We start from the raw sequence: 27194 nt of genomic DNA on the forward strand, positions 1-27194 counted from the left end.
CCTGTAACCCTAGCTACACAGGAGGCCGAGAGCTGACGAGCATGGTTTGAAGTCATTCTGGGCAGGAAAGTCCCTGAGACGACTATACTCAATTAACTACCAAAAAGGCCATCCAGAAGAAGAGTTGTGGCTCAAGTGGTAGAGCACTAGCTTTGAACCAAAAAGTTCAGGGACAGAGCCCAAGCCCAGAGTTCAAGCCCAAGGACTGGCACCAAAAACAAACACAAAAACAAAAAATAACTAGGCAGGCAAATCATGTCTGTGGCAAGATTCTGGTGTTCTCATTCTGTTTCCATAACTTATACCACCTAATTACAAGATTGGTGAGTATGGTAAGAAATTACACATTCACGTAGACCGAGTATTACCTACACGGGAGAACGAAATAAGTTATTTAGTTACTTATTTACCACTGGCCTAATTCCCCTTTTGATTAATCAGTGCCAATTAATGGAAATCAGAGCATTGTTTTTCTTTCTTTGTTCCCACATATGGATTTTCATAGTAAATTTTGAAACACAACCAGCTCGTTTGGTTTGACCTTCGTTCATCCAATTCACAGGAATTAGAGCTGATTTTTTTTTCCTAAATGACAGGAAGTGATTACTCATTCTTAAGAATATACTTGTATGTTACCATTGTATATTTTGTGTGTTATAATCTTTTCTTTTATATTAACAATAAAGAAAATCTTTTCTTATGGTTCCAGTAGTTCACACTTAGAATCCTAGCTATTCAAGGGGTTAAGATAGGAAGATCACTGTTCAAACCTAGCCCCAGACAGACAAATCTAAGAATCTTTTCAGGCCAATTAATTAGCAAAAAGCCAGAAATAGAGATGTGGCTTGAGTGGTAGAGTACCACCTTTGAGTGGGATAAAACTGAAAGTTCATAGTCTCTGAGTTAAAGCCTAGTACTTTAATTTTAACTTTAACTAATTATGTTTTGGTGAAAACACTTTGAGACTGCTAGGCCTTTGAAAGTGCATTAAGCTTGAGAACTTTACTCTTGGGTAAGCTCCAGAAATGGAAATTCCTGTCTGCAGAATATCAGTCTTGCAACAAGAAACATCTGTGCTTACGTCTCTTTGGCCTTTTGGAGACAACCACCAGTGATGATGGGAAGTGCCCATTTCCTGTGAATATTCAGGGAGGAGTAGTAAAGAGCTCACCAGCCTGACAGCTGAGGATTCAGTTAAGTGAGGGACCAAGATACAAGGATGTTTTCTGAAAAGACAAGTCAGCTTCTGCCATGTTGCATTTACTTGCCACACTGCGTGACAGGTTTCAATGCTTGGCTGGCCTCTTTATTTTTTTGGGTTCCTAACACTTGCTGCTATCAAGAGAGGTAAGAGTTCTAGGTGCTGGTGGTTCACACCTGTAATCCTAGCTACGCAGGAGGCTGAGATCTGAGGATCCTGGTTCAAAGCCAGCCTGGGAAGGAAAGCCTGTGAGATTCTTATCTCCAATAAAAAGTATCAAGAAGCTGAAAGTGGAACTGTGGCTCGATAGTAGAGTGCTAGCCTTGAGCTCCCCCTCCCCCCAAAAAGCTCAAGGACAATGCCTAGGTCCCTGAGTTCATGCCCCAGGACTGGCACAAATAGGATGAGGTAATAAAAATCTCTAGAGACAAGAAGCAAAGCTAATAAAAGCTCATAGACCTCTGCTTGGTTTTTCCAGTCACATACCCACCCAGGTTTATGGATTTCTTTGAGTAGGTGTTACTTGGTTTTCTTTGCCAGGTCACCTGATTTCTCCAGTCCTGGTTTAAGGATCATGAAGGGCACAGTGCATGGCAGTGGTTCCCAGAGGGCTGGCTTATTACCACAACCCTTTGTTTTATTTTTACTGTATAATGAGCAACATGACTGACAATTGCAACACTCCATTATTTACATGCTGAGAGGGAAGAAGGTAAGAAATACTCCCTCTGTGCTTTTTATTTTATTTGATTTTATTGTTGGGGTGATGTATACAGGGTTTGCAGTTACATTCATCAGGTAGTGGGCACATTACTTCTCAAACCTTGTTACCCCTTCCCATGTCCTCTACGCTTTTTATCATCTACTTTTTGTATAGCATTTCTAGTTCATTAAATGCATAGATTTCAAGTATTATCTGCTGGAATATTGGTGTCCATTTTGTTACCTGATTTACAAAAGTTCTTTCCATGTACTTTGCTTTCACTACTCTCCATTGATCGAGTTTGTCCACTTCTAAAATCTACCTGAATAACTGAAAACCCTCAGTAATATTTTTTAGATATGAAATAATGTCTATGCTATAGGATTTGGGGTGAACATTACATTTATTCCCCATCCCACCACCCCTAAAGAAGCAAAGCATTAATTTGATATCTACTGTAAACTTGGTAGATGACTATGAAGAATGTGAGAATATGAGAAATCACTACTTTTTAAGCTATTTTATTTGTTAAATTATCTTTGGTTGAATAAAGGGATTTTAGTTCAACGTGTCAGTGTGTGAGTACAATTCTCTCTCTCTCTCTCTCTCTCTCTCTCTCTCTCTCTCTCTCTCTCTCTCTCTCTCTCTCCCTCCCTCCCTCCCTCTCCTTCCTTCCCTCCTTCCTTCCTTCCGTCCGTCCGTCCTTCCTTCCTTCCTTCCTTCCTTCCTTCCTTCCTTCCTTCCTTCCTTCCTTCCTTCCTTCCTTTCTTTTCCAAGCCTGGAGCTTGAACTCAGGGCCTGGGTGCTGTCCCTGAACTTCTTTTGCTCAAGGCTAGAGCTCTGCTACTTGAGACACAGTACCACTTCTGGATTTTTCTGTTTGTGTGGTACTGGGGAATGGAACCCAGGGCTTCATGCATGCTTAGGCAAGCACTCTACCACTAAACCACATTCCCTACAATGCATCTGGATCAATCTACTTCTTCCCTGTCTCTCCCCCAGCTGTCCTAACCCCATGACAATTCATTTCTTTTCATCTCCTTTCCTTTCCTTTCCTTTCCTTTCATCTCCTCTCTTGTCTGATTTTATCTTTTTTTTTCAGTTCCTTCTCTTTCCCTTCCTTTTTCAAGCGTTGGAATTTGAATGCTTCACCTTTGCAAAGCAAGCATTCTTACTGTGTGAGTTAAACTCCTAGGCCTCCTTTTGCTTTAATTTTTCAGCTGGGCCTTTTCTCAATGCTTCTTGCCTAGCTGAGGCTGAAGTCACAATCCTATCATGCCTATGTATCCCGAGGTGTTTCTCTTCACCTACACATCTCAAACTGAAATTCTCCTGATTGCTGCCTCCAAGTAGCTGGAATTACACATGTAAGCCAGTGCACCTGGCCAAGAAGGCACCTCCTTCTAGAGTGTTCTTTACCCAACACCCAAAATAGGTGAAAAGTAAGTGAATAAATCACTCCAAACTATTGTGTTAAAGGATTCGACTTTGTCCTCATTAATAAAACCCAAATGAGTATGCATCAGATTGCAATCATCATCATTTATAAATTTAAATTCAAGTTATTATACTTGTATTTTTCTTGCTTAATCTTCAAAGTAGTGCACATCTCCATTTTGCACATGTGAAGTTGAAGACTTAAACCACTAAGAAGCTTTTCTGTCAATCTGGGTGAAGCCAGGTTGACTGGGTTCTAGTTATTCTTGTTTTTCCTTTTTCTTTGTTTATGAGATGGGAACTCATATGCAACCCCTGCTGGCCAGACTCAATGATTTTTTCCTGCCTCTGCTTCCCATATGTTAGGACTACAGGTTTGTGCCAACTTGCACAACTGTTGAATTCTAAATTGACATACTTAGTCCTTATATTCCTCCTGTTTTCAGGTTCTTGAAAAATAATCTAATGAAAACTATATTTTGGCCAGGTACAGTGGCATATGCCTGTAGTACCAGTTACTTAGTACTAAACAAGATAAGCAAACAAACAAAAACCTATGTGTCTTGTATTACGGAAAGAGACCTGTGGAAAGCCCTCATTCTCTCCAATCACCAATCAGAATCCTAATAATTTTAGATTATACTTCCTGAGCTAAAACTATGAAATATTTGGTGAGAATTTCCAAATAAAACTAGAATACAAGACACAGTTCACAAGCACATAGTGTAACATAGTTTTTAAATTTAATTTTGTTGGTAACAGGGATTTGAACTCAAGGCTTTGATCACTGGATATTCTACCCCGTGAACTACACCTCCAGCTTAGCTTTCTGTTGATAATTTTAGAGCTAGAATCTCATAGCCTTTTCTTCCTGGGCTGGATTTGAACATTGATCCCCCACTTTGAGCCTGCCAAGAAGCTTGAATTACAGGCACGAGCCACCAGTGCCTGGCTTACAGTTTTGATTTAAGGCATATTTGTTCTATCCAACTTTGTGTGGGGAAATTGCAGTTCTTGGGTCTTGACTTAGCTATTTCCAGTTTAAGTAACACTCTAGTACTAGAGTATTAATGAGAAGGAATGACTTAATTTTTTTTATGCTGGTGCTGGGGCTTGAACTCAAGGCCTGGAGCTTTCACTCAGTTTCTTCACTCATTGCTGGTTCTGTACCACTTCACTCATGTCTCCAGTTTGGCTTTTTGCTATTGTTGTTAAATTGAGATAGAGTAATATGGATTTCTCTGCCCAGGCAGGCTTTGAACCCTAAATCTTAAATCTCACCTTCTCTGATCAGCATATGTCACTGACATACAGTAAGAATAACTTGCTTTTGCCTTTTGAATCTTTCCTTTTTTAAAAAAAAAAATCTATTTTCTATTTCTATAGCCATGGGTCACTGATTCTGAACTGCTAGTGATTGAAGGGGGAAAATGCAGTGCTCTTATTTCGTACGGTCATCGTGTAGCTAGAAGGAAGTGCAATGTTTGGAACTTAAGTCACTTACCCAACCGGAAACATTAAATAAGGAACTCCCTAGTTATAAGTGTGACCTGTGCTGGGAATTCTGTTTATCTCTGTGCTTCCCCTTCAAATTAATGGTGTTTTTGTGGAGTGTGAATGGGTTTATTTTTCAGTGTGGTCACCATTTTTCATTGGATTCACCAGGAATTGAGATTTCTAGCTATGTTTGGCATAGAGGCATTGGTTCTACTTTGAGATGTTAAATGTAAAAGTAAAGCTTACATGTTGGTTGCTCCTTCCGTGGGACAAACTTTAGTCTTGGTTCCATTGTTTCTGAAGAACAAAGGAACTTCAGGTAATATTGAGTCAAGCCACTGGAATGATGGAGTAGCTCTTGACGTCATTCCTGTGGAAAGCCTAGCGTATCATCGCTGTTATCTGGATGTGAGTGACTTCAAGAACTCATTCCTCACAAGATTTAATCTTTTATTTGTAATGCTTGAGAACTTTGAGATCAAGTTTTGTAATTATATATATTAATTATTCAGCCGCTGAAGCTTTAACTCAGGGCCTTTAGTATTCTTTGCTCAAGGCTGAGCTTCTACCCCTTGAGCCATAGCTCCACTTTGGGCTTTTTGCTATTTAATTGGAAACAAATCACATGGACTCTCTTGCTTGGTCTGGCTTCAAACCTCAACTCTCAAATCTCAGCCTCCTTAAGTAGCCATGGGTTCTAGCTTGGTTGTTTTAATGATCCTAGTGATTTTTTCCCTCTGAATGTTATCTATCCTATTATTTCTCATGTGGTGCAGGTCTTTGTTTTCCCTGAGGATGGGCTTATTATAACTTCGTTATTTTCCTCAAGTCTAGCCACAGATGCCTCCCGTGGGACTGGAGCAGCAGATGTCTTTGTGGATGTCTAGTGGAATGGATATTAGGGAAAGTTCTACCTTGTGTAAGTGCCACCTTTTACCACCCCTCCACAGCTCTGTAGAGGCTGGTAGGAATTGATAGAATTGCTGAGTCAGTTAGTCTGAATTTTTAGGAACATCATCTACATTCTTCTGATCACATTCCACTCCCGTACGTGATGACAGACATAGTACCCCATGACCCTGCTGAGTCCAGTAATGTGACCTGGGGTCCCACCGTCCTGTCACATAGCATTCCTCAGAGCTGTTGCACTATTTTCTAGTCACTCTTGGAATGTACTTCCAACTCCACCCCAGCTACATTTCTTGCCTCCATTAAAAATGCTAGGCAATTTCTTCCTAGGGTGTTCTCTTATCTGCCCTTCTGACTCAGAGGGTTTATTGTCTTCAGGGAACAGACAACAGAAATAAGTGTAATCAACAGTTATAGTTCCCAGCACCTGTAATCTTGTCTTGCCAGGTAAGTACATTACAGAAAGCAAACGTTTCGTTTCTCCCTCTTGTCTTTTGCTAGAGGTGAATTACCCCTGTTCTTGCATCAGTTCCTGACTTTTCTTGATGTCCTAGCTCTCCTTATCTCTTCCTCGCCTCAAATTCAGACCTTACTTCCCTCACTTACCCTTCTTTTTTTTTTTTTAGCAAATAATTTTTATCTATTTTCCACACATTTGAAACATTGGACAACAAGGTTCATTCATGATATAAAAGGTAATAAAATTCTCAGTACTGTAGATTGTACTTATAATTGTAATTCCTATCACCTTTCTTTTTTAAATATTTTTATTATAATTAATAAAAGGGTTACATGATATTTGCCAGATAGAAGGTGCATTAATTCACATACATTGATACCCTTTCACATGTCTTGGTCCCCATTACCCTCCCCCCCACTCCCCCCATCTTGGTTTCCCCCCTTCCCTATCCAATTTCAAATAACCAAATACAAATAAATCCAATATATCAGATAACAAAGTGAGATATTGTAACAATATGATATAACCAAGGGACAGCAGAAAAGATGAGAGATAACATAGTACATTAAGGACAACAATCATTCTTTATATGGCTTTTGTATGAACATCCTGGAGGTCCTTTCAATTAGCTTCATACTATATGGCCTTATGTATCAAGGTTTTGCTCTATTGCAAATCTCTGCTAGTAGAGCCCAAGGTTTCTACTGATTATGACAAATGAGGGAAACCATTGAGCCTATGTTCCTTTGAGTCTGGCTTACTTCACTTAATATGATTTTTTCTAAGTCTTTCCGTTTCCTAACAAATGGGTCGATGTCGTTTTTTCTGACAGCAGCATAGAATACCATTGTGTACAAATACCCTCATTCCTGTGGATTTTTTCTTCCTATCAGGGATTTCCCATCATTGTATGGGACACGCTGTCCCAACAGAAAAGCCTTCAGACAGAAACAACACATGATAAAGCATGGCCCTGGACCTTACTGGACTCTGGTGCTATTGCTCAACTTGATTCAGCTAAAACCTTGAAAGTCATCCTTAACTCCTTCTGACCTCAGCAACCCACATCACCATCATCAGTGGCACTGATAAAGATGGGATTCTACTCATAATCAGACAGGTAGAAATGAAACCTTTTTGTACAACCCATTCAAAGATAATAAAAAATGATAATTCAAGAAACAAGCCAAACATTAGTGGCTCCGACCTATAATCCTAGCTATTCAAGAGATTGAGCTCTGAGTATGGTGATTCAAAGCCAGCCCTTAGCAGGAAAATCCATTAGACTTTTAAATCTCCAATTAACTGCCAAAAAGCTGGAAGTGGAGCTTAAGTGGTGGAGCATTTGCCTTAAGTAAAAATGCTCAGGGATAGTATGTAGGTCTTTAATCTAAGTCCCAGGACTCACACTAGTTGAGAGAGAGAAAGAGAGAGAGAGAGAGAGAGAGAGAGAGAGAGAGAGAGAGAGAGAGAGAGAGAGAGAGACAGAGAGACAGAGACAGAGACACGGAGACAGAGACACAAAGACAGATAGAGACACAGAGAGAGACAGAGAGAATTAATTAAATGAAGTAATGATTTTATATAGCTTACAGTTTCATTCATCAAGGCAGGGAGGCAGTGATGAAAAGACAGAACGGAGCAGTTCATGTCATGGTGGTCAGTCCTGGGGCTCAAATTCAGGGTCTGGGCACTGTCCCTGAGCCTCTCTGTACTCAGAGCTAGCAATCTACCATTTGAGCCACAGCAGCACTTGCAGCTTTTCCTGTTTATGTGGCACTGAGGAATTGAATCCAGGGCTTCAAGCATGCTGGCAAGCACTCTACCACAAGGCCACATTCCCAGCCCTGACAATTGTCTTTCAATTGCTTTGAACTCTAGTGATTTTCAGCTCACTTGAAGATTAGATTGGAGTCTACAGCTCTTATGTGACTTGGCTCTGGCCTCTTCTCTCACCTGCTCTCTTTCATTCAGTCCTCTGTCTTCATTTGGGCTCTTATTCTTCCCTTTTCTTTCCACCCATGTTGCCATCTTGAGTCCGTCTACCTATCATGCCTTCCATTAGACAGAGCTTCCCCAGTCATCCTTAGGCCATTCATATTCTCTGCACTATGTCAGGGTGTCTTACTGGAGAAGTCTCCTCTAATTACCTGAAACCACGACTCCACTAAGTCAGGGGCTTCTTTTCTTCTCGCACATTTTATTTTACTTCAAGGGGCTTACCTTTACCTAAATGGTATTTTCCCTCACTCCTGTCTTTCATTTTTATAGATAGTATTTTATTTGTTGTTAATATTTTAAATTATCTTTAGGTAGTTATACAAAGGAGTTGCCATTTAATAAAAACTACTCAATCGCACAATTCCATTTTATATCTTGTTGCTTCGCATGTTTCATAATGACTGTGTAACAGGCTTCCCCTTTCCTCAGCTTTTTCATCAGACTTCATCCCAACACTAAACTCTACTGACATTGACAACTCCTTTGATTTCATGACTTAGCCTTGCAGGGGATATTTTATACACTCAGTGAAGAACAAAGCCTGTACTAGATAGATGAACTTTTGATGTCCATAGTTAAGACAGAAAAAAAACAAACAAAAGTCTCTGCTGGATCTGATTAGTCCTAGGTGACTAGAAAAGTCTGTGAGCCTGTGAAGTCAGGAATGTCCTGAAAGCAAAGAGACTGGCTTATTTATTGGAAACTTGGATTCTGTTTTTGAAATAGGAGGTTGAAACACTATTGTGTCCAAAAATAATCTCAAGTATGGGTTATTTTACTGCCTTGGAGGGAAATTCAGAGTTGCATAATATCTAATAGAAGAAGAACTATGTGTCTTTGAATATACAATTACTTATGTGGTGTGAGTGGGCGCATCAGATAGGATCTGACAGAGATGTTCTGATATGGTCACTTCTGTGACCATATACTAGTGCCATAGTTGCTAAACTGGTCAAAATAAATAAGTAAATTTTAAAAAAAGAACAAAACAAAAAAAGTTAAGATACTGAAAGGTAAAAAAAAATGAGTCCCCAAAATTAACTCCCCCAAATTAATCCCAACTATATAATGTCAGGGTAATTTTAGTGTATGTTGTATGTGTGTGTGGGTGTGGGTGTGGGTGTGTGCGCACATGTGTGTGTGTGTGTGTGTGTGTATGAGAGAGAGAGAGAGAGAGAGAGAGAGAGAGAGAGAGAGAGAGAGAGAGAGAGAACAGAGAAACAGAGAAACAGAGAAACAGAGAGAGAAACAGAGAGAGAAAGGCAGGCAGGAAGGCAGCCAGAGTTCAAATACAGTCTTTGATTATTTTTCATAAATTTATGTCATTACTGCATGCTAAATTTACTAAGAACATCAGCTTTATTAAACATATTCATTGTTTGTTTTTGTGAATGAAATGGAACCTTCATTTTGCCTGATAGCATGACAAAGCTGAAACGTACTCTCCTGGGAAGCGGGAGAACTTGTCCTGAAAATGGTCCTTTTAGGTGGTTGCCAGTAAGTCCAGAATTTCATATTTGGTTTCCTCATTGGTAACAGGAAAGGACTGAGTGCTGTGATTTTCTTCCCTCTCTGTAGTAACAGCTTTAAATCCTATGTGACTTCTTCTAGATTGCATTTTTGGAGATGATCTCAGCCATCAATTCTTAGGATATAGACATATTCTCTTGCTTCCATTACTTTTATTGTTGGCCTTCAACGTTTTCTTCAGGGGACAGATAAAACTGAATTTATGTACTTAATCTTCTGTTATTCCAAAGGCACGCCCAACCGTGGGTCACTGAGAAAATGTTTGAACATTGAAATCCAGGTCAGCAGGCTCCTAAACTGGGCAAGGCAAAGAAAACAGTCCCACCCATGGCCTGGATGCCTTTCAGAGGCCTAAATTTAGGATTCTTCCTCAGCATTGCCCTCTTGCATTCTCATTTCTCTACAGCAACCATGTATTGCCTGAGGCATGAAGAGTAGACAAATCATTGGTAAACAAGATGCCAAGCAACTTGACTGATACCAGGTTGAACAAATTCAAGAATGACCGGATGTACTTGCTGACTATGAAATGCCAACTGGGGGGAAAATATTGTATCCATGAACTAGAATACTCATGCCATGAGTTTCCTGAAGATGGGAAATCAAAGACTCTTTGAGACTCTTGTTTGGTTTGGTTTTGAGACAGGATCTTGCAATGTAGCTCAGGGTAGGCCTCAAACCTTGGATCTCTCTGTCTCCAGTGCTGAGATTCTACACATGGACCTCTATGCCCAGCCTCAGAATACATCTCTTGAGGGTATATCCTACACGGAGTGAACTCGGGCATTAATTTGCTTATCTTTCATGAGAATGACAAAGACGCATACTAATAAGAGACACACCCTCTATGTACATAAAAAAAGTGAAGAACTGTACTCCTACTGTAAGGGAGACGCCTGTGTATCCCATGTGCACACAATTGCCCTCCCCTTGTGTTTCAAGGAATGCTACCTGCATTAAAATGTTTTGTTTTGTTTTTCTGGTCCTGGGGTTATAATTCAGGGAGGCGAGGCTCTATCTGAGCCTTTGTGCTCAACGCAAGTGCTCTGTCTTTTGAGCCACAGCTTCCATTATAGGCTTCATGCTGGTTCATTGGAGATAAGACTCTCATGGACCTTCCTGCCTAAGTGGGCTTTAAACTGCTGCGATCTTCGGCTCTCTATCTCCTGAGTAGCTAGGACTAGCTCCCAATGCTCAGCTCTGAATTCAACTCTTACAGATAGCAGAGTTTAAAAACCATCAACTAGCTCTCATATGTTTGAGGTCCGAATTTATAAGCCCTTTTAGTAGGACAAGAAATTGTTTCAAGAACCCAGCCCCTACACTGAAAGTACAAAGGTTGACAGAAACAAGCAGAAATCCCCTTTACGGAGCCTATTTCATCCTTAGGTGGTAAGACCAAAACAGCCCCATGAAGATAAGCAGCCCATTAAAATAAACATACTCATGTGCATTGGCATGCATGTGTGAGCGTGCAGAGAGAGAGAGAGAGAGAGAGAGAGAGAGAGAGAGAGAGAGAGAGAGAACACTGAAAGTGAAATCCACCCAAAGAAAAATGATTGTCGATATTTTGGAATTAATATACAAACATTAAAAGAAGCATGAATTATACACGTTAAAGAGATACAAGTTTTATGATCAGAAATGCATGGCAAACACACATTTAAAACAGAATTGAGTTAATCAGAGCTTTCATGAATGAACTATGATTGAAATTAAGAATTCCGTATAAACATTGAATGGAAGGTTATACAGTTATATACAGCTCACCAGAGAGTTCAGACTATCCAAAATTAACTTAGTGAATAGAAGAGGAGGAAGATATGAAGAAGTTAAAGTCAGGGAGCCAATCCAGAAAGGGGTAGCTCACACCTGTAGACCTAGCTACAAAAGAGGTTGATATTTGAGAATTGTGGTTCAAAGATAACTGGAGTGAAAAAATCTCCATGAGACTCTTGTTTCCAATTAACCACCAAAATATTGAAATTGAAGAGTGGCTCAAGCAGTGGAGCACTAGTCTTAAGCCAAAAAAAAAATGCTTAAAGAACAGGACCCTGAATTTAAGCTCCAGTACACACACACACACACACACACACACACACACACACACACACACATGAGTCATGGAGCTTATTTTTTCAATATGTATATATATGTATGGATTTTTAAATATACATCTGTAACATGAATAGATTTCAGAATGCTATTTCCATACATTTTCCTTCACCCCTTTTCAAGCTGTGTGTGCTGAAATTGGGCTTCACAGTCACATATTTGCCTCCTAGTCTTACGTTTTGTTTTGTCTTGCTTAAGAGAAATAAGGAGATAAAGTTAGGAAATAAATTCTTGGTGGGCATCTTCTAGGAGGGGAACCTCGCAGAGATATTGGAAAGGAAAGAATTTTGTAGTTAGCTGTGACCTGGTGAGCTTGACAAAACCAGAGTGGATCCTTAATATTACAGGTTTAGCATTCTACAGTGCTGAGAGTTGGGTTGCCCACAAAGGCCCAGATGTGTGTTACTTTATAACAGGAAAGTCTGGCACAGAGTCTGTGTTGCTCATTTATTTCTAAATTCACCAACCCATACTGAGCTCTTAATAGGATCAAGAGTTGCACTGCAGCTCCAAAGGCTGAAGTTTCAGAGTTTTCCATCCAGCAGACAGGAAAAAATAAAGAAAATTGTACCACATGGAGGGCTGCAGAGAGACATGTGGAGAAATGACTGAAGGAATCATCTAGAGAGCAAAAAGGGTTTTAAGGGGTATAAGATGGGCAGGTAAGATCCTGCAAGGCTTGAAACCTAAGAACCTGTATTGAAAATTAAGTACACTAGTACAATTTGATGTTGTACAGCTGCTTAAGAGGGAGAAGGATAAGAAAAATAAAAGAAAGAAAGCTTAATCGGTAGAGCACTAGCCAAGGAAAGTACCAGATGCAGAGTTGGAGCCCTGGTTGTAGGCCAGGAAGGCAAGGAAGGAACGAAGGAAGAGATGAAGGGAGGGAGGGAGGGAGGGAGGGGGGAAGAGCTTGGTAGTTTCCAGGGCTTGGGTGTGGAAAGGTAAGGTTCTTGTTTGACATGTAAAGTCTCTTAGCTCAGGACTGGGTCTAAAGAAGAGGCAGACTAGAGATGGAGTTTTCTTAATAGTGGGTGACATGTCGGGGAGTTGCAGCTCCTACTTGTCTACTAAGACAAGTGGACCTTGGGAACTGGGGAAGCTGAGCAGCATAGTGTGGCGGGGAAAAATGGAGACAGCAGGCAGGGCAGTGGCAGCAAAGGACCTTCAAGGAAAAGGGAAATGAGAAATGTCTAAGAAGAAATTCCATGTGGTTAGCTATGATGTCTGTGGTATTGATATTCTTTTCTTTGGTTTCCTAACAATCTTGTGTCTATGTCACATCACACTTTCTATTAGTGTGTGTGTGTGTGTGTGTGTGTGTGTGTGTGTGTGTGTGTGTGTGTGTGTGTGTGTGTGTAGTGGATTTGTTAGGTATGGGAGAATGGAAATTGGGGTGTTCAATGAGAAAAACAAGTGCTCAGAAGAAATCTTTGGTTATACTTACGCTCATCTCCTGATTTAAGTCTTTCATCTCCTCTGGCATTTTTCTAAGCAGAGGAAAGAAGCTGGTAAAGCAAATGGTCCTTAAGTCAAAAAACTGAAATGGCTGGTTCTTTCCAGCCTGGTGCCCCGGCTCACACCTGTACTGCCAGCTCTTGAGGAGGGTGAAATCTCAGGATCCCAGAGTGAAGTCAACCCAGGCATCATAATCCTTGAAACTCTTATCTCCAGTTAACCTCAAAGAGCCAGAAGCAGAGCTGTGGCTCAAGTGGTAGAGTATGAGCCACGAGCATAAAAGCTCAGCGACAGCACCCAGGACCTCAGTTCAAGCCTCAGGACTGCCAAGAGAAAACAAAAGTTCTCTACAACTTCTCTGTTCCAACCACTCCCATTGCTTAACTTGAATTTCAGAGTAAGACCCAAACTGATGAGAGAATGAGTCTTCCTTATCTGGACTAACAGCTTCAAATAGGATGTGAAGGAAGCAGACTCACTGTGTGCTCATTCAGGCCACAGCAACAACAAGTCATTATAGCAGAGGCATCGGATACCTCATGATGATAGATTAGCTTGGCACATGGCCTTGCTGTGATCTCTGATCTTGCAGAGAAACAGTTGGCTCTATAGAGCGGTTACACATGGGGCTCAAGCTCACAAAACAAGAAAATGACCTGGAATGCGAACCCAGACTCCGTCACCATGGAGTCAGTTTCTTCCATTCTACCTTGTGAGGAGAAGGTCGGATCTAGCTCTGCATACCATCCTCAGAAACAAAGCAAAACAGCAAAGCTAGAGGTAAGTTTAAATTTAAATTCCGGATTCTACTACTAAATTCCACCTGGAGCCCCAGGAACTATTCCACAGGTTCAGGCAAGGAGTGGGCGCCCTCTTTACTCATCACTGTGTCATACTCAGCAAGCACTACGGGTAAAATCCATTGAATCACAGCATCTGTAGGATGTTATCCACATCTGGATTGGAGTCTGGGTCCACGTCAGGAAGATGTCATACATCAGAGCCCAAGCATGTTTAATGGTTTGGTTTTGGAAGGACGGGAAGAACTCATGAATAGATTCATGAAGTTCAAAGAATTCCAAACCAGTTTATAGATGGAAAGAGTGGGAAGAGGTTGTCTCAAGGTCAAAACATCAGTAAAGGCTAGGATATTGATGCAGTGGTGAACTAGAAGACAGACAGACAGACAGACAGACAGACATAGACACAGCATAGAGAAGAAGGGATTTACCAGGAGAAAGGAATGTGGAAGACCAACCCACCATTCCCTCTTCAAGGCTCAGGAAGATCACAAGAAACCCAAGAAAGAACTAGACACTAGTTACGTTCCTAACTTTGTCACTCGTTTCGTCTCCTCTTCCTACCTGCTCCCAGCTTGTAACAAAGACATTTTTCCCTGACACATCAATGATGTCACAGAATTGCTGCGAAACTGGTGACAGTAAAGTGCCTGGTGTCACATTGGACCTTCGTGGCTGAGAACTTCCCTGTTCGGTTGTTTCTGGAGTCTTCCTTAACTTCATTTTCCTTTCCTTGTTTTCTTATTTGCCTACATTGTTAGTGGTTGACAGAGAGTTGGGAGACCCCAGGCTGAATGAGGGCAGGTTTTTAAGGTCCTCTCCGCACCCAGTGTTCTCTAAGACTTGTCAAATTTATCTTCCAAACAAAATCAAAATATTTCTGTTTCTTCTGTCTGGTTACCCTATTTTAATCCTTGATTTCCTAGACACTTCTGAAGATGCTTCCTGGCTGCTGTTCCCATCTTTCTCTCTTAATCCATTTCTCCGATATTTTTTTAAATGTCAGGCCAGTGCACTTCTAGCTAGTAATGCCTTCTATGGCTTTCCAGTTATTTTAGATGACAATTCCCATTCTTTATGATCTCTACAAAGCATACAAAGCCAGTCACTGACCCTGACGACCTGTTTTCACTCAAATCTCTCCCTGTCTACTCTCTGACTATAGCCGCATAACCTCTTGCTGTTCCTCGATGATTCTGAGCCCGTTCTCTTCTACCTTGTTCTCTCTTCCTGGAATATTCTTTCTTTCCCAACTCTACAAAGATGGACATGTTGGAAATGGTGCTGTGGCTCAACGTGGTAGAGTTCTAGCCTCGAGCTGAAGAGCACACACACATGGACGCTGCTCCTGGGCTTGAACTCAGGGCCTGGGCACTGTCCCTGGTCATTTTTGCTCAAGGCTCTTCTCTACTTCATTTTTTTTTCTCTCCTTGATTGTCTGCAAAAGATATCTGGTAACTAGATGAAAATATGTAATCAACAGCTAAGTCTACAGAGTTTCACCTAGACGACATATTTTTAGAAGGAATCTCATACGTGATAAAATTAGAGCAGAAGAATGTGTAATAATTGCCCATTTTTGCAATTCTTATTCCAATTATTTCTCTTTTCAAAATCCCCAAAGCACAATTTCACTCCTGTCATCATCCAGATGAAAGACTCCACATCATTCTGGAGCTTGAACTATTGGTGTGGCTCTCACAAGGAGACCAGTAATTTCCTGATGACAGAGCTGCTTTAGTTAGAATGAGTTACTATTGTAGGAGATGCTGGCATTTTGTTTTACACTTTTAGAAGCAGACATTATTATAGAGCTTCCATTACTATGTTCTTCTGCATTCTCTGTTTCTCCATCTGGGGAGAATTTTCGAATGGGGATAATGATATAGTGCCATATAAAATCATTTTTCCTCCAGCCAGTGACATCACTTGTCTGTAGAACAGGAAGGGAGGAGGGAGGCCAGCGTGGGCCATGTCTGGAATAATATTGGTTCTGGTCTCTTACACATGCAGCATTTTGAGGGTGGAAAAATGGCCACCACAGGACAGCCACATTAATGTCTAAAAATGGCACTGTACTGTAGGTGGGTTAAGATGGCACCTTAAAATTCCTAGCTGTCATGCTACAAAAACTCTCTAATTAGTTCTCTGAAGAAGGAACATTTGAAGGGAAAGAGAATCTGATCTCATTCTGTCTTTTAAAATCCCTCCTGTACTTCACTGCATGAGTTTCTTTTCTATTTTTAATTGTGAGTTTTGACAATGTACTCAAGACATTCCTGTTTGTTTTTAATCTTTAAAAATAATGTTTGGTACCAGAGCATTTTTATGGTAGATTTTGGATTTTTATATACATTGAAATTACCAGCCACTGGTGGTTCATGCCTATAATCCTAGCTGCTCAGGAGACTGAGGACTGAGGTTTGAAGTCAGCCAGAACAGGAAAGTCCATGAGACTCTTATCTCTAATAAAAACTACCAATAAAAACCTGGGAGTGGAGCTGTGGTGCAAGTGGTAAACCACTAACTTTGAGTAAAAAAAGGTTAAGGACAATGTCTAGGCCTTGAGTTCAAGCTCTAGAACTAACACTAAAAAGACACTTTCACAAAGGATAAATTCTTAGATTATGTTGCACTTCTCTGAGACCACATTACTGCATTCCAAAATGCAAATAGGAAGGATAAAAAGACTGTTATTCCCTCCCAGATGGGCTGGGAGTGTGGCCTAGTGGTAGAATGCTTGCCTAGCATTCACAAAGCCCCAGGTTCAATTCCTTGGTACCACATACACAGCAAAATGACAAAATGGGGTTGTGGCTCAAGTGGTAGAGTGCTAGCCTTGAGAAAAGAACTCTAGGACAGGACCCAGGCCCAGATTTCAAGCTACAGGACTGGCAAAAAAAATTCGGGCACAGTTACCATTGTCTAGGCACTGAGTTCAAATCCTAGAACTAGAATGCACTCAAATAATAATAATAATAATAATAATAATAATAATAATAATAATGCTTGTTATGGTTTGAATGTTCACATCTTTTCAAAATTCATGCTAAAACTATCTTCCACATGATGGTATTAAGAGACAGAGTTGTTAGTGATAATTTCCCACAAGACTCTGCCCCCAAGAGATGACTTAATGTCTTTTAAAAAGACTTGAGAGAGTGAGTTTATTCTCGCCACTCTTTTGGACAACTGTAAACATGGCAAGAAGCAGAGTAGAAGATACCAACTCTGCCTGTACCTTGTCTTGAATGTCCTTTGCAAATCACCATATCCCAAGTATGAGTGTGTGTGTATTGAATTCATGGCTTTTTTTTTTTGCCTGGCTTTTTTACTTTAAGACTGGTGGTTCTAAATAGGTATAATTAATTAATTGAAAGCAAGTATACATGACCCAGTGGCTTTTCAGTATGTTCAAAAGTGGTGCTTTTTCTTACCTACATACCTGTCTTGCTTTTGTCTCTTGCTGTAGGCATAGCTGCACTGACTGATGATAAGTGGGGTGGATCCCGGAAGATGTGGCACCAGAGACAGCAGCCAGGAATTTAGACACAAATGCTTTGTTAGTGAGTAAGCTCTATTGAAGACACAAGCACAAACTTCTTTGCTTTGTACTTTATTATAGTCCCTCATTCCCTCATAAGCTACAGAAAAGGCTCTCTCTCTCTCTCTCTGTCTCTCTCTGTCTCTCTCTGTCTCTCTCTCTCTGTCTCTGTCTCTCTCTCTGTTTGTCTGTCTTTCTGTGTGTGTGTGTGTGTGTGTGTGTGTGTGTGTGTGTGTGTGTGTTTCATTCCTGATGCAGCCTGTTTATCCAGTGAGCTCTGGAAACTAAGCAAGGGCATCTTAAAGAAAGACACTCACAGATGAACAGAGAGAGGGGTGGTAGGCAAAAGCAATCATGCTATTTAATGTACATGTATGAAAATGGAACCATGGGATGGGAGGGGATACATGGGGTTGGGAAAAATGGGGAGCATGATGGAAGGACTGACACTGACCAAGATGCACTGACATCATCGACTGCCATGTTGCATTGAAATCCCTTAAAGATAATCATACCCATACCCATGATCATAATAATGGAAGACATCTAGAAACACAAACACGGAAACATTACTTCTCTTGGCACAACGCATCTTTGAAAGTTTTACTTATGCCAAGGACGGATACTTGTCTTGAAGGAAGAATGTATCTCTTGTTTGCCTGTTGGTTGAATCTGGGTCTCACTATGCAAACCCAGTACTTTCAAAGAAATATAAACCACAACATCTTTAGAGGCTAGAAGTAATAAAATGCCTGTGGTGAAAAATACGTTTGATTAAATTAGAAGTGTCCTGGGTCTTGGGGTTTTCCAGAAGGGTTGAAAAGGAAGTGCATTGTCTGGGATGTTTCTGGTATTGTGTGCACTGGTCTCTGCTGGTGCTCCTGCTGAGAAATGAGCCTTGGATCTGCCCTGGATTGTCAGCTCCGCATGCAGATCTTGCTACTCACCTCTAAATGTGCTTGGAATCTGTTCCTTATTGAGCACATCGCTGTGTGGACCACAGGCATCTTAAAGCAGGAAGCCACACCCAGGCCTTACCTCTGTTTTCTAAGTCATTCAACTCTTAATGCTCTCCAGGTTCTTAAAGTGAATTTTCCTTCAAAGTTATTTTTATAAGAATACCAAAATAGGTCGGGGGGGGGGTGGGTGTGAAAATGTAGAAGGGATGACGCAGATCAAAATCCATTGTACACAGAAGCTGGTTTGTTAAATGACAAAAAAAATCATATGTATCCCTTTTTTTAAAAAAAAAAGTAAGAAAAGTGAAAGATGGAGTGGGCTGGGAGGGGTAAGTGAGAATATTTAAAGGAGTGACATAGATTAAGATGCACTGTATTCATATACTGTCTTGTTGAATAGCAACTCCTTTGTGCAACTACTTAAAGATTATATGAATATTGGAAAAAATACCGAAATATCCAGGCATCAATCCCTCACACATAATACTAGTTACTGAGATCTGAAGGTTGTAGTTCAAAGCCAGTTGGGGCAAGAAAGCACATAATAAAGACTTTCCAAGTACACACACAAAAAAACAGAAAGTTGAAGCTGTTGCTCAAATGGTGAAACACTAGCCTTGACCATAAAAGTTCATGGCTAGGGTCCAGGCCCTAAGCTCAACCCTCAGAATATGAACCAAAAAAGAAAAAAATACCAAAATAGCTATTTTCCTCAGAATTTACAAAAATAAAAGTGTTGGAAAGTCATACAGTAGAAACAGGGTGTTCACATTCCAGCTGAGAGCATTAATATTCTTTAGAAAAAGCTTACATTTTTTAAGGAAAAGTTTCACATGAAACAACAGCCTCAGTTTAGCAGAGGTCAGGCTGGAGTCAGATCATTGAGATACCAAACATGGCAGATTAAAGCGAGAGCCCAGGATTTTTACAAATGTGCCAACATGTTTTCCTCTCAGGGGTAGCTTTATGTTTTAGACCAGCTTCCAACATGCTAGGAAAGAAGACAAATAAAAAGAAAGTGGAGAATAACATAAAAGCATGTTTGGCATGTTTGGGTTCACAACTTTTCAGTTAACTATGAAATTCAAGTGAATTGGTTTTCTGTTTTTTTGCCAGTCCTGGGGCTTAAACTCAGGGTCTGGGCATTGTCCTTGGATACTTTTTTGCTCTGCCACTTGAGCACCACTTCTGGCTTTTTCTAAGTATGTGGCACTGAGGAATTGAACCCAGGACTTTGTGCATGCTAGGTGAACACTACCATTAGGCTACCTTCTGGGCCCCTTCAAGGGAATTTTAAAAGAAGCCTTTAAAACCAACGATGAGGGGCAAGGGGAGGGGGAGGGAAATGGGGACCAAGACATGAGAAAGGGTATCAATGTACATGAAGTAATGCACCTTCTATCTGGTGAACATAATGTAACTCTTGTATTAATTGCAATAAAAATATATTAAAAAACAACAAAGCAAACAAAAAAGTGGAGTTATGGCTCAAGTGGTAGAGTGCTAGCCTTGAAAGTATTCAGAGACAGTACACAGGCACACATACACACACACACACACGCACGCACGCACGCACGCATGCACGCACACGTTTCAAAGTGTTATAAATGACAAGGCTTCTCTACTTGGCAAAACTTTAAATAGGATTCTCTGTTAAATCTTATAAAAATCTAGTTTCAGCAAAGAAACCTATGTGGTTGGCTTAGCCCAACCCCTTACTCTGGATAGCTAATTGGTTGGTTTAACCCCACCCTTTACTCTGGATAGCTAATCATGTTCTCATATTCCAAGAGCCCTCAGAATCCTCCATCACCCTGGCCTATCTTCAGCACTACTGCTATTTGGGTTGACTTGGCCAGAATCCCCCCATATCCCAATCTCTCTGGCCTATCATCAGCAACAGTGCCATCTAGATTGACTTAACCTGAGTCGTCCACCCCTCTCATGGCTCTTCTTGGTAATTTTCTATTCACGCACCCCAACTCTACTCCTTGATTCCATATTCTGACTTGTGCAGGCTGTGTTTGTAGCTCTACCCGGTCTTTCTCACTTGCTGCAAGACCCCAGCATGATGGACCTTATACCTGCACACTGGTGCCAAAGTCTCACTTACCATGCCTTAATAAGAATCAGTGCATAATTTGGTTTCTTTTTTCTCCTTTAACCATTGTGAAAATGTTGGCAAGCCATATGAAAATTCTTCTAAGGTGTCTGGAGGCTGTTATGGAAAAAATTCAATTTTAAATGCAGCAGAGAGGAAGAAATCGCCTTAGGAATAGTTATTCAAAGCCATTTTTATAAGAAAAAAATGAAAAGGCTCCTTAAGTTGATTTGCAAGTTATCTTTATTGCTCATGTAATTTTTATTTTTAGTATGTCTTTTACACATACAATTATTGGGGATAAACAGAAGTGGAACTATCAATCTAATTAGCAAGAGAACACAGACCTTTTTATAATAGAGGGAAGAAAGTGTGAGCATCTTCGAGTTAAAAATCAAGTGTGGAAATCTACTGTTTCTTATCAATGAAATCTTCCTGTAATTTCTCTCTATTTAACGTAACTAAACCTATTTGATATGCCTGGTTGTTGTTTTTGTTTTGTTTTATTTTGTTTTGCCAGTCCTGGAGCTTGAACTCAGGGCCTGGGCACTGTCCTTGAGCTTTCTCAAGGCTAGCGCTCAACCACTTGAGCCACAGCACCACTTCTGGATTTTTCTGCATATGTGGTATGGAGGAATAGAACCCAGGTCTTCATGCATGCTACACAAACCCTCTACCACTAGGCCATATTCCTGACTCTTGATATGTTTTTTTTTTTCATCCAAAATGTTAAATCATAATAGTATTAAGTCCTAATTAGGTGGCCCTATCCCAATTTGTGTGATAGTGCCCATACATGTCAGAGATACATGAACTAGAGCCTGTGCACCTGTAAAACTCAAAATATAAGAGAAATTTCCATCACCTTAATGAAAGCATTTTATATACATGCAGGATATACATAATATCTAAACTGAAGATGAATGGGAAAATGTCAACTAGTGTCTCAATTACTGGCACATACTAGTTATATCAACTCTTTCATTTATGGTTGTTACCAAGTGAAAAATGTCTCAACAGCAGATGTGATTCGAAAATGCAAATCAGCAGCTGTTTCCCACATGTGCTGTTTTGTGGCAGATTAACTCAGCCCCCTTCATTTTAGTCAAAACTATGGTTTTCTAAATCTTCCCTTTAGGAAGAATCACATCTACATGGCAGGCGTCTTCTCCCAAACATTTGGTTGAATGAAAAGAACTTTGCTGATTTCAAGTAACCTGGAGAAATACACCAGTTAATAATGATTTAGCAATAGTGTTATTGCTATTTCAAAATCAGCATGTACAACATAGAATGTCTTAGAGGACTGAATTACTGTTTATTTTTATGAGACTGGGGTTTGAACTCAGCCCTGCACTTGATGGACAGGCATTCTACGGATGAACTATATACCACCAAGCACAAGAAGCACTGGCGTTTTTTTTGCCAGTCCTGGAGCTTGAACTCGAGGTCTGGGCACTGTCCTTGAGCTTTCGCAAGGCTAGTGCTCTATCACTTGAGCCATATCACCACTTCCAGTTTTTTTCTGTGTATGTGATACTGAGGAATCAAACTCAGGACTTTGTGCATGCTAGGCAAGCACTCTACCACTAGGCCATACTACTGGCCCAACACTGACAATATTTTTTGCCAGTCTTGGGCTTGAGCTCAGGGTTTGAGCAACGTTGTTAGACTTTCTCAAGGCTAGAGCTCTACCACTTGAGCCTTAGCACCACTTCTGTCTTTTTTCTATGTATGTGGTACCAAGGAATTGAACCCAGGTGTTCGTGCTTGCTAGGCAAGCACTCTACCGCTAGGCCAAACTCCTGACCCCCTAACACTGATTTTTTTTTAAAAACAATTTTAATGGGATGTTTAGCTAGACACTAGTGGACTCTCATATCTGTAATCCTTACTACTGAGCTCTAAGGATCATGATATGAAGGCAGCCCAGGCAAAAACGTCTGTAGGACTCTTGCCATTATTTAACAGCAAAAAGCCAAAAGTGGAACAGTGGCTCAAGTGATAGAGTGCCAGCTTTGAGCAAAAAAAAAAGGCCCTGAATTCAAACCCCAGGACCAGCACAAAAAGAAAAGGGATGTTGATTTCCTGTGAGTAAAACATGTGCAACGTTCTCCTCAGATTGTTTTATGTTTATAACAAATTGAATACAAACGATAATTTGAATACAGTGATAGCTCAATACAAATGATCCTTTGAATGCAATACAAGCAAAGAGGGAAGTGTGTTTTGCCGTGACATCTAAGTTTAAACATCTGCTTTTGAGTCTACATTTTATTAAGAAAAATATAACATGTATCAACTGATGAAAAAAATACCTAACACAAGATAAATCAACGAAGACAGAATATGGCCCCAGCAAATGAAATATTTTCTGTGAAATCTCCTATATCTTAAAATGTTCCTCTCAAGAATGATTCAAACTGTGCCATAAACTTGGAATCAAGTAAGGATGTTATGTGAAGGATCCTTGATATCTAACTGCCAAACTAATCTATACAGCTTACTTTGTTTTTTTTTTTTTAAGATTGTATAAAAATTCTAAGCACTTGTGGCTCACACCTGTAATCCTTGTTACTCAGGAGGTTGAGATCTGACGATCATGGTTCAAAGCCAGCTGGGGCAGAAAAGTCAGAGATTCTTGTCTCCTATTAACCTCCAAAAAGTCAAAACTGTGGGTGTGACCTAAGTCATAGAGCTCCCGCCTTGAGCAAAGCTAATCAAGAGTGTGGGGCCTTGAGTTCAAGCCCCAATACACACACACACAGACACACACAGACACCCACACAAGCCTCTCTCTCTCTCTCTCTCTCTCTCTCTCTCTCTCTCTCTCTCTCTCTCTCTCTCTCTCTCTGTCACACAAATACAAACTCTTACATCTTGTACTATATCCATTTAAGGTACATTAACAAAACTTTAGAAAGTATCCATCTTTTTCTTTTCTGTACAATGAATTGCCTTAATATCTGGCTATTTCCATGCTAATAGAATTTTCTGTGATTTCTTCAGCTAATCAGTTTTTTTTAATGCCAAAGTAAGGGATCATTTTTGCTCCCTCAGCATTTTCAAAAGTTTTAATTCTGTGAGAGTTATCTATTGAGACTACAAAGAGTTAACAGGTAAAATAAAACAAAGTTAAAAAAAGTTTTGAATTTTCAAGTGTTTTAAACACTTCAAACCCTTGCAGGTGCTTGTTTATGCTGTAAACCACTTTGAATTTCCCTTACATCTATCACTCAGTGGGTCAAAGAGCAAGGAGCAGATTGTTTACTTCATGCTCATGCATACAAGGCCTGGGTCGGGTGGCTGGATCAAGTGGCTGTGGGACTTCCTGTGGACATTGTAATGCTTCGTAATGCTTCGCTCCAGAGAAGCCCTCTTCCATGCCTAGGCACCAGTGGTGTGTTTTCAGTAACCAAACCACATGGTCACAAGCCACAGTTGTGTAATAACAGGTATACTCATCTACCACTTCCTTAAATCCACAAATGCTTGATTCTTCACATCAGTCCTCAGTCCACAAAGCACGTAACCTAAACCTGTCTCCCAGACATTCCTTGGGGACCTTTACTGACTCATTATAGCTACACTAATTACCTAATCCACTCCTAAACTTGATCAGATATTTATACAAATGAACAATGACATCATTAATCAAAGGTCGTTCATTCTGCTCATGGCTGGGTCTCACAGTATCGGACACAATGTCAGAAGGATCTGAGAGATTAGATAATATGGTCTTCTCCTTTGAAAAGGAGGATTATTAAACTTCAAAGTCTACTTCTGCTTCAGGCTGCTGGCTTGAAATGCACTGTAAATCAATCCTAGGCCTTAGTCTTCTTGTTGCCCACACAGCACAACATTTACCCTGGAAGTCCATCCGAACTGCATAATAATCTTCTTTTTTTTCTCTTTGGTGCTTCTGGGGATTGAAGTCAGGGACTTTACATTTACTAGGCAAGTGTTCTACTAAAGTCATGCTCTCAGTGCTCGTAAGCATTTATTATTTATTTCTAAGAATTTCTATATTCAATCTTTTTGCACATCTTTACTTTTAGCTTCTTAAAAAAATTGATCTGAGTTGATCTGAGTTGGTAGCTCACACCTATAAATCTTAGCTACTTGGGAGGCTAAGATCTGAGGGCTGTGATTCAAAGTCATCCCAGGCACAAAACTCAGTGAGACTCTATCTCCAATTAATCACCCCTACCCCCAAGAAATCTGTATATGAAAGTGTGGCTCAAGTGGGAGAACCCCAGCCTTAAGTGACAAAGCTAAAGGACAGCACCCAGGCCCTGAGTTTAAGACCCAGTACTGACATCAAATACATATAAATGAGATTTTGACACTATTTTAGAGAGAAAAAAATTGAAATAATTCCAAAGAAATCCTTTTTTATATAAGCATTACTCTTTGATACGTTCTTGTCATTTATTTCCTCAGTGTTGACTAGGAGCATAAATCAATAGCGGGACATTTGCCTAGACAATGCAAGCTTCTGAGACCAATCTCTAGTACTGAAAAAGAAAATAAGTTCTACAATGTCCTATTAGATAGTATAACTAATAATAGCATAACAGCATTCCTTCCTAGGAAGAAAACTCAATTTCACCTTACAGTTTAGTTGAATAGATGCCCCTTATATATGGTAGTAAAATTCTCAATTTCAAGTTAATGCCAGAGAATCAAGGCAGCAATAATATTTCTCTTTGAAGAAATTCTCTGCACCAGCTCACAGGAACGTGATTTATTTTCCTGTGTATATACCCCCACACATGCACATGCACACACACACACACACACACACACACACACACACACACAGACTAATACACACATACACACTGATAGGTGATCATTGAGAGCCAAAGCCAACAGCTGTTCTAAATCTTTTTAAAAAGTAAAGAACCCTACAAAGAAACATTAAAAAAAAAAAAACTCCACAGATGTTACATGAGGGATATTTTAAATTTCATGTTTGACGCCTCCATCCCCTTGGGTGTGGGTTATAATTGCAATTGGCTAGTGGAAGGCAATACTCAGACCTGGTTTCCAAGGACATTATTTCAGAATCATTTCTGGAACCTTGCCTATAGAATGCATATGGTGGCTGGGAGCTGTACTGGTAGTTGGTGGACATGTTATGGTTGTTTGGGAATGCAACATTATCAACTAGCCTTTCGAGTGAGCTTGTGCTGGTCTGAAGTTTGGAAGTATGGGGCACGCTCTCACTCCAGTCTTCTGCAGGCCCTGGGAGCACTTTCCTTCGAGCCGCAGAAACCACGTTGGCCACGATGGATTCCTGGATGCTTCTGGGTCGGAATGCATCGTCCACCAGGCCTAGGGGAGACCTCGCTGCCGCTTCCCAAGGAGTTGGTCTCTTGTTGGCTTTCTGGGTCGGTGTGGTGGGGTAACCGTAGGCAGGCTGGTATTCCCAAGGCGATCTAGACATAGTGGATGGGATGGATCTTCCCGGAAGAGAAAGCGAGCGCGCACTACTTTCCTAAAAACAATGGAAGATGTGAATGTACCTCACCCATCTCACTGATTATTATTCCAAACATGCACGACACCATTGCACAGCACTGCAAGAGCCCAGGCCCACAATGCTTAACTGCAGGGGTGGAGGGTGGGAGGCATTGCTTAGTGTCTGCCAGGGAAGTCCCCTACAGGGGTGGCCCTGTCACCAGTGGGAACCCATCTTCCATTTGTCCTTGGCCAATTCATGTCTGCATCCACAGCCCATCTCCCTTCCAGGCCTGCATTCCTGGTACAAAATAAACAAACCATGTTGAGAAGCCCAGAAATAAACCATTCGACCTTTCGACATTTCTCCAGTGACTTTTAATCTCCTTATCTCACTTTGGTTGATTGGATATACCAAAAGCAAACAGGAGATATTACGTTTTTGGTAGTCGCTGGTGAGGTTGGAGTGTCTGGCCTTTGTTTTTTCAGGGCTTAAGTGGTGAAGGCCACTGTGGGTCTTTCTTTAAGTGGGGTGACAGTGCCTGTGTTTCTGAGGGAATTCACTTTGTTCCTTTTTTTTGTATTTTGCTTCCTTTTATAATCAGTACCTTCTGATTTCTTTGAGTGTTTGTGTCCCCAACACAAGCCTGTGTGTATACTAAATGTTCTGCTTGGCTAATCTTCAGCCCTTTTACACTTCTACCTTTTCTGGGTCCCTGAACCATTGACTCTATGCCTTATTTTCTTCTACATTCAGTCCTAGTTACAGGATATTTCCTTAGAACCTGGCCTGGCAAAAACAAAAGCAAACAAAAAGAAGAAAACAAGGATATACTTAGGAAAAAGAAGTCATTTTTAAAAGTATGAAAATATACCCTTTCTTGACCCAAAGGCCATATGTGTATGATGGTGGCATTTCAACTCAGAGCCTTGTGCTTGTTTGGCAAATGCTCTACCTAAAAGTCTATATTTTAATCTGGAATCTCAAGTCCATGTGTGGCAATGATGATTCT

At 40.5% G+C, this 27194-nt stretch overlaps 1 protein-coding gene and 1 long non-coding RNA gene across 2 annotated transcripts in view; one reads left to right on the forward strand and one right to left on the reverse strand.

Moving 5' to 3' along the window:
- Positions 1-1818: 1818 nt before the first annotated feature.
- Positions 1819-26018, forward strand: LOC150047249 (uncharacterized). The gene is made up of 3 exons (XR_016539419.1): positions 1819-1913; positions 17584-17677; positions 25963-26018. It is a non-coding gene; the product is annotated as an uncharacterized LOC150047249 (long non-coding RNA).
- Positions 24031-27194, reverse strand: part of Synpo2 (synaptopodin 2) — a 128749-nt gene continuing 125585 nt past the window's right edge. Inside the window, exon 5 of the mRNA XM_090356645.1 lies at positions 24031-26218. Coding sequence (XP_090212771.1) covers positions 25688-26218 — 531 coding nt within the window. The 3' untranslated portion in view covers positions 24031-25687. The remainder of the gene's footprint in view (positions 26219-27194) is intronic.

Source organism: Megascapheus bottae, chromosome 23, assembly GCF_031878675.1.
Source record: "Megascapheus bottae isolate mThoBot1 chromosome 23, mThoBot2.hap1, whole genome shotgun sequence".
NCBI classification, from domain to species: domain Eukaryota; kingdom Metazoa; phylum Chordata; class Mammalia; order Rodentia; family Geomyidae; genus Megascapheus; species Megascapheus bottae.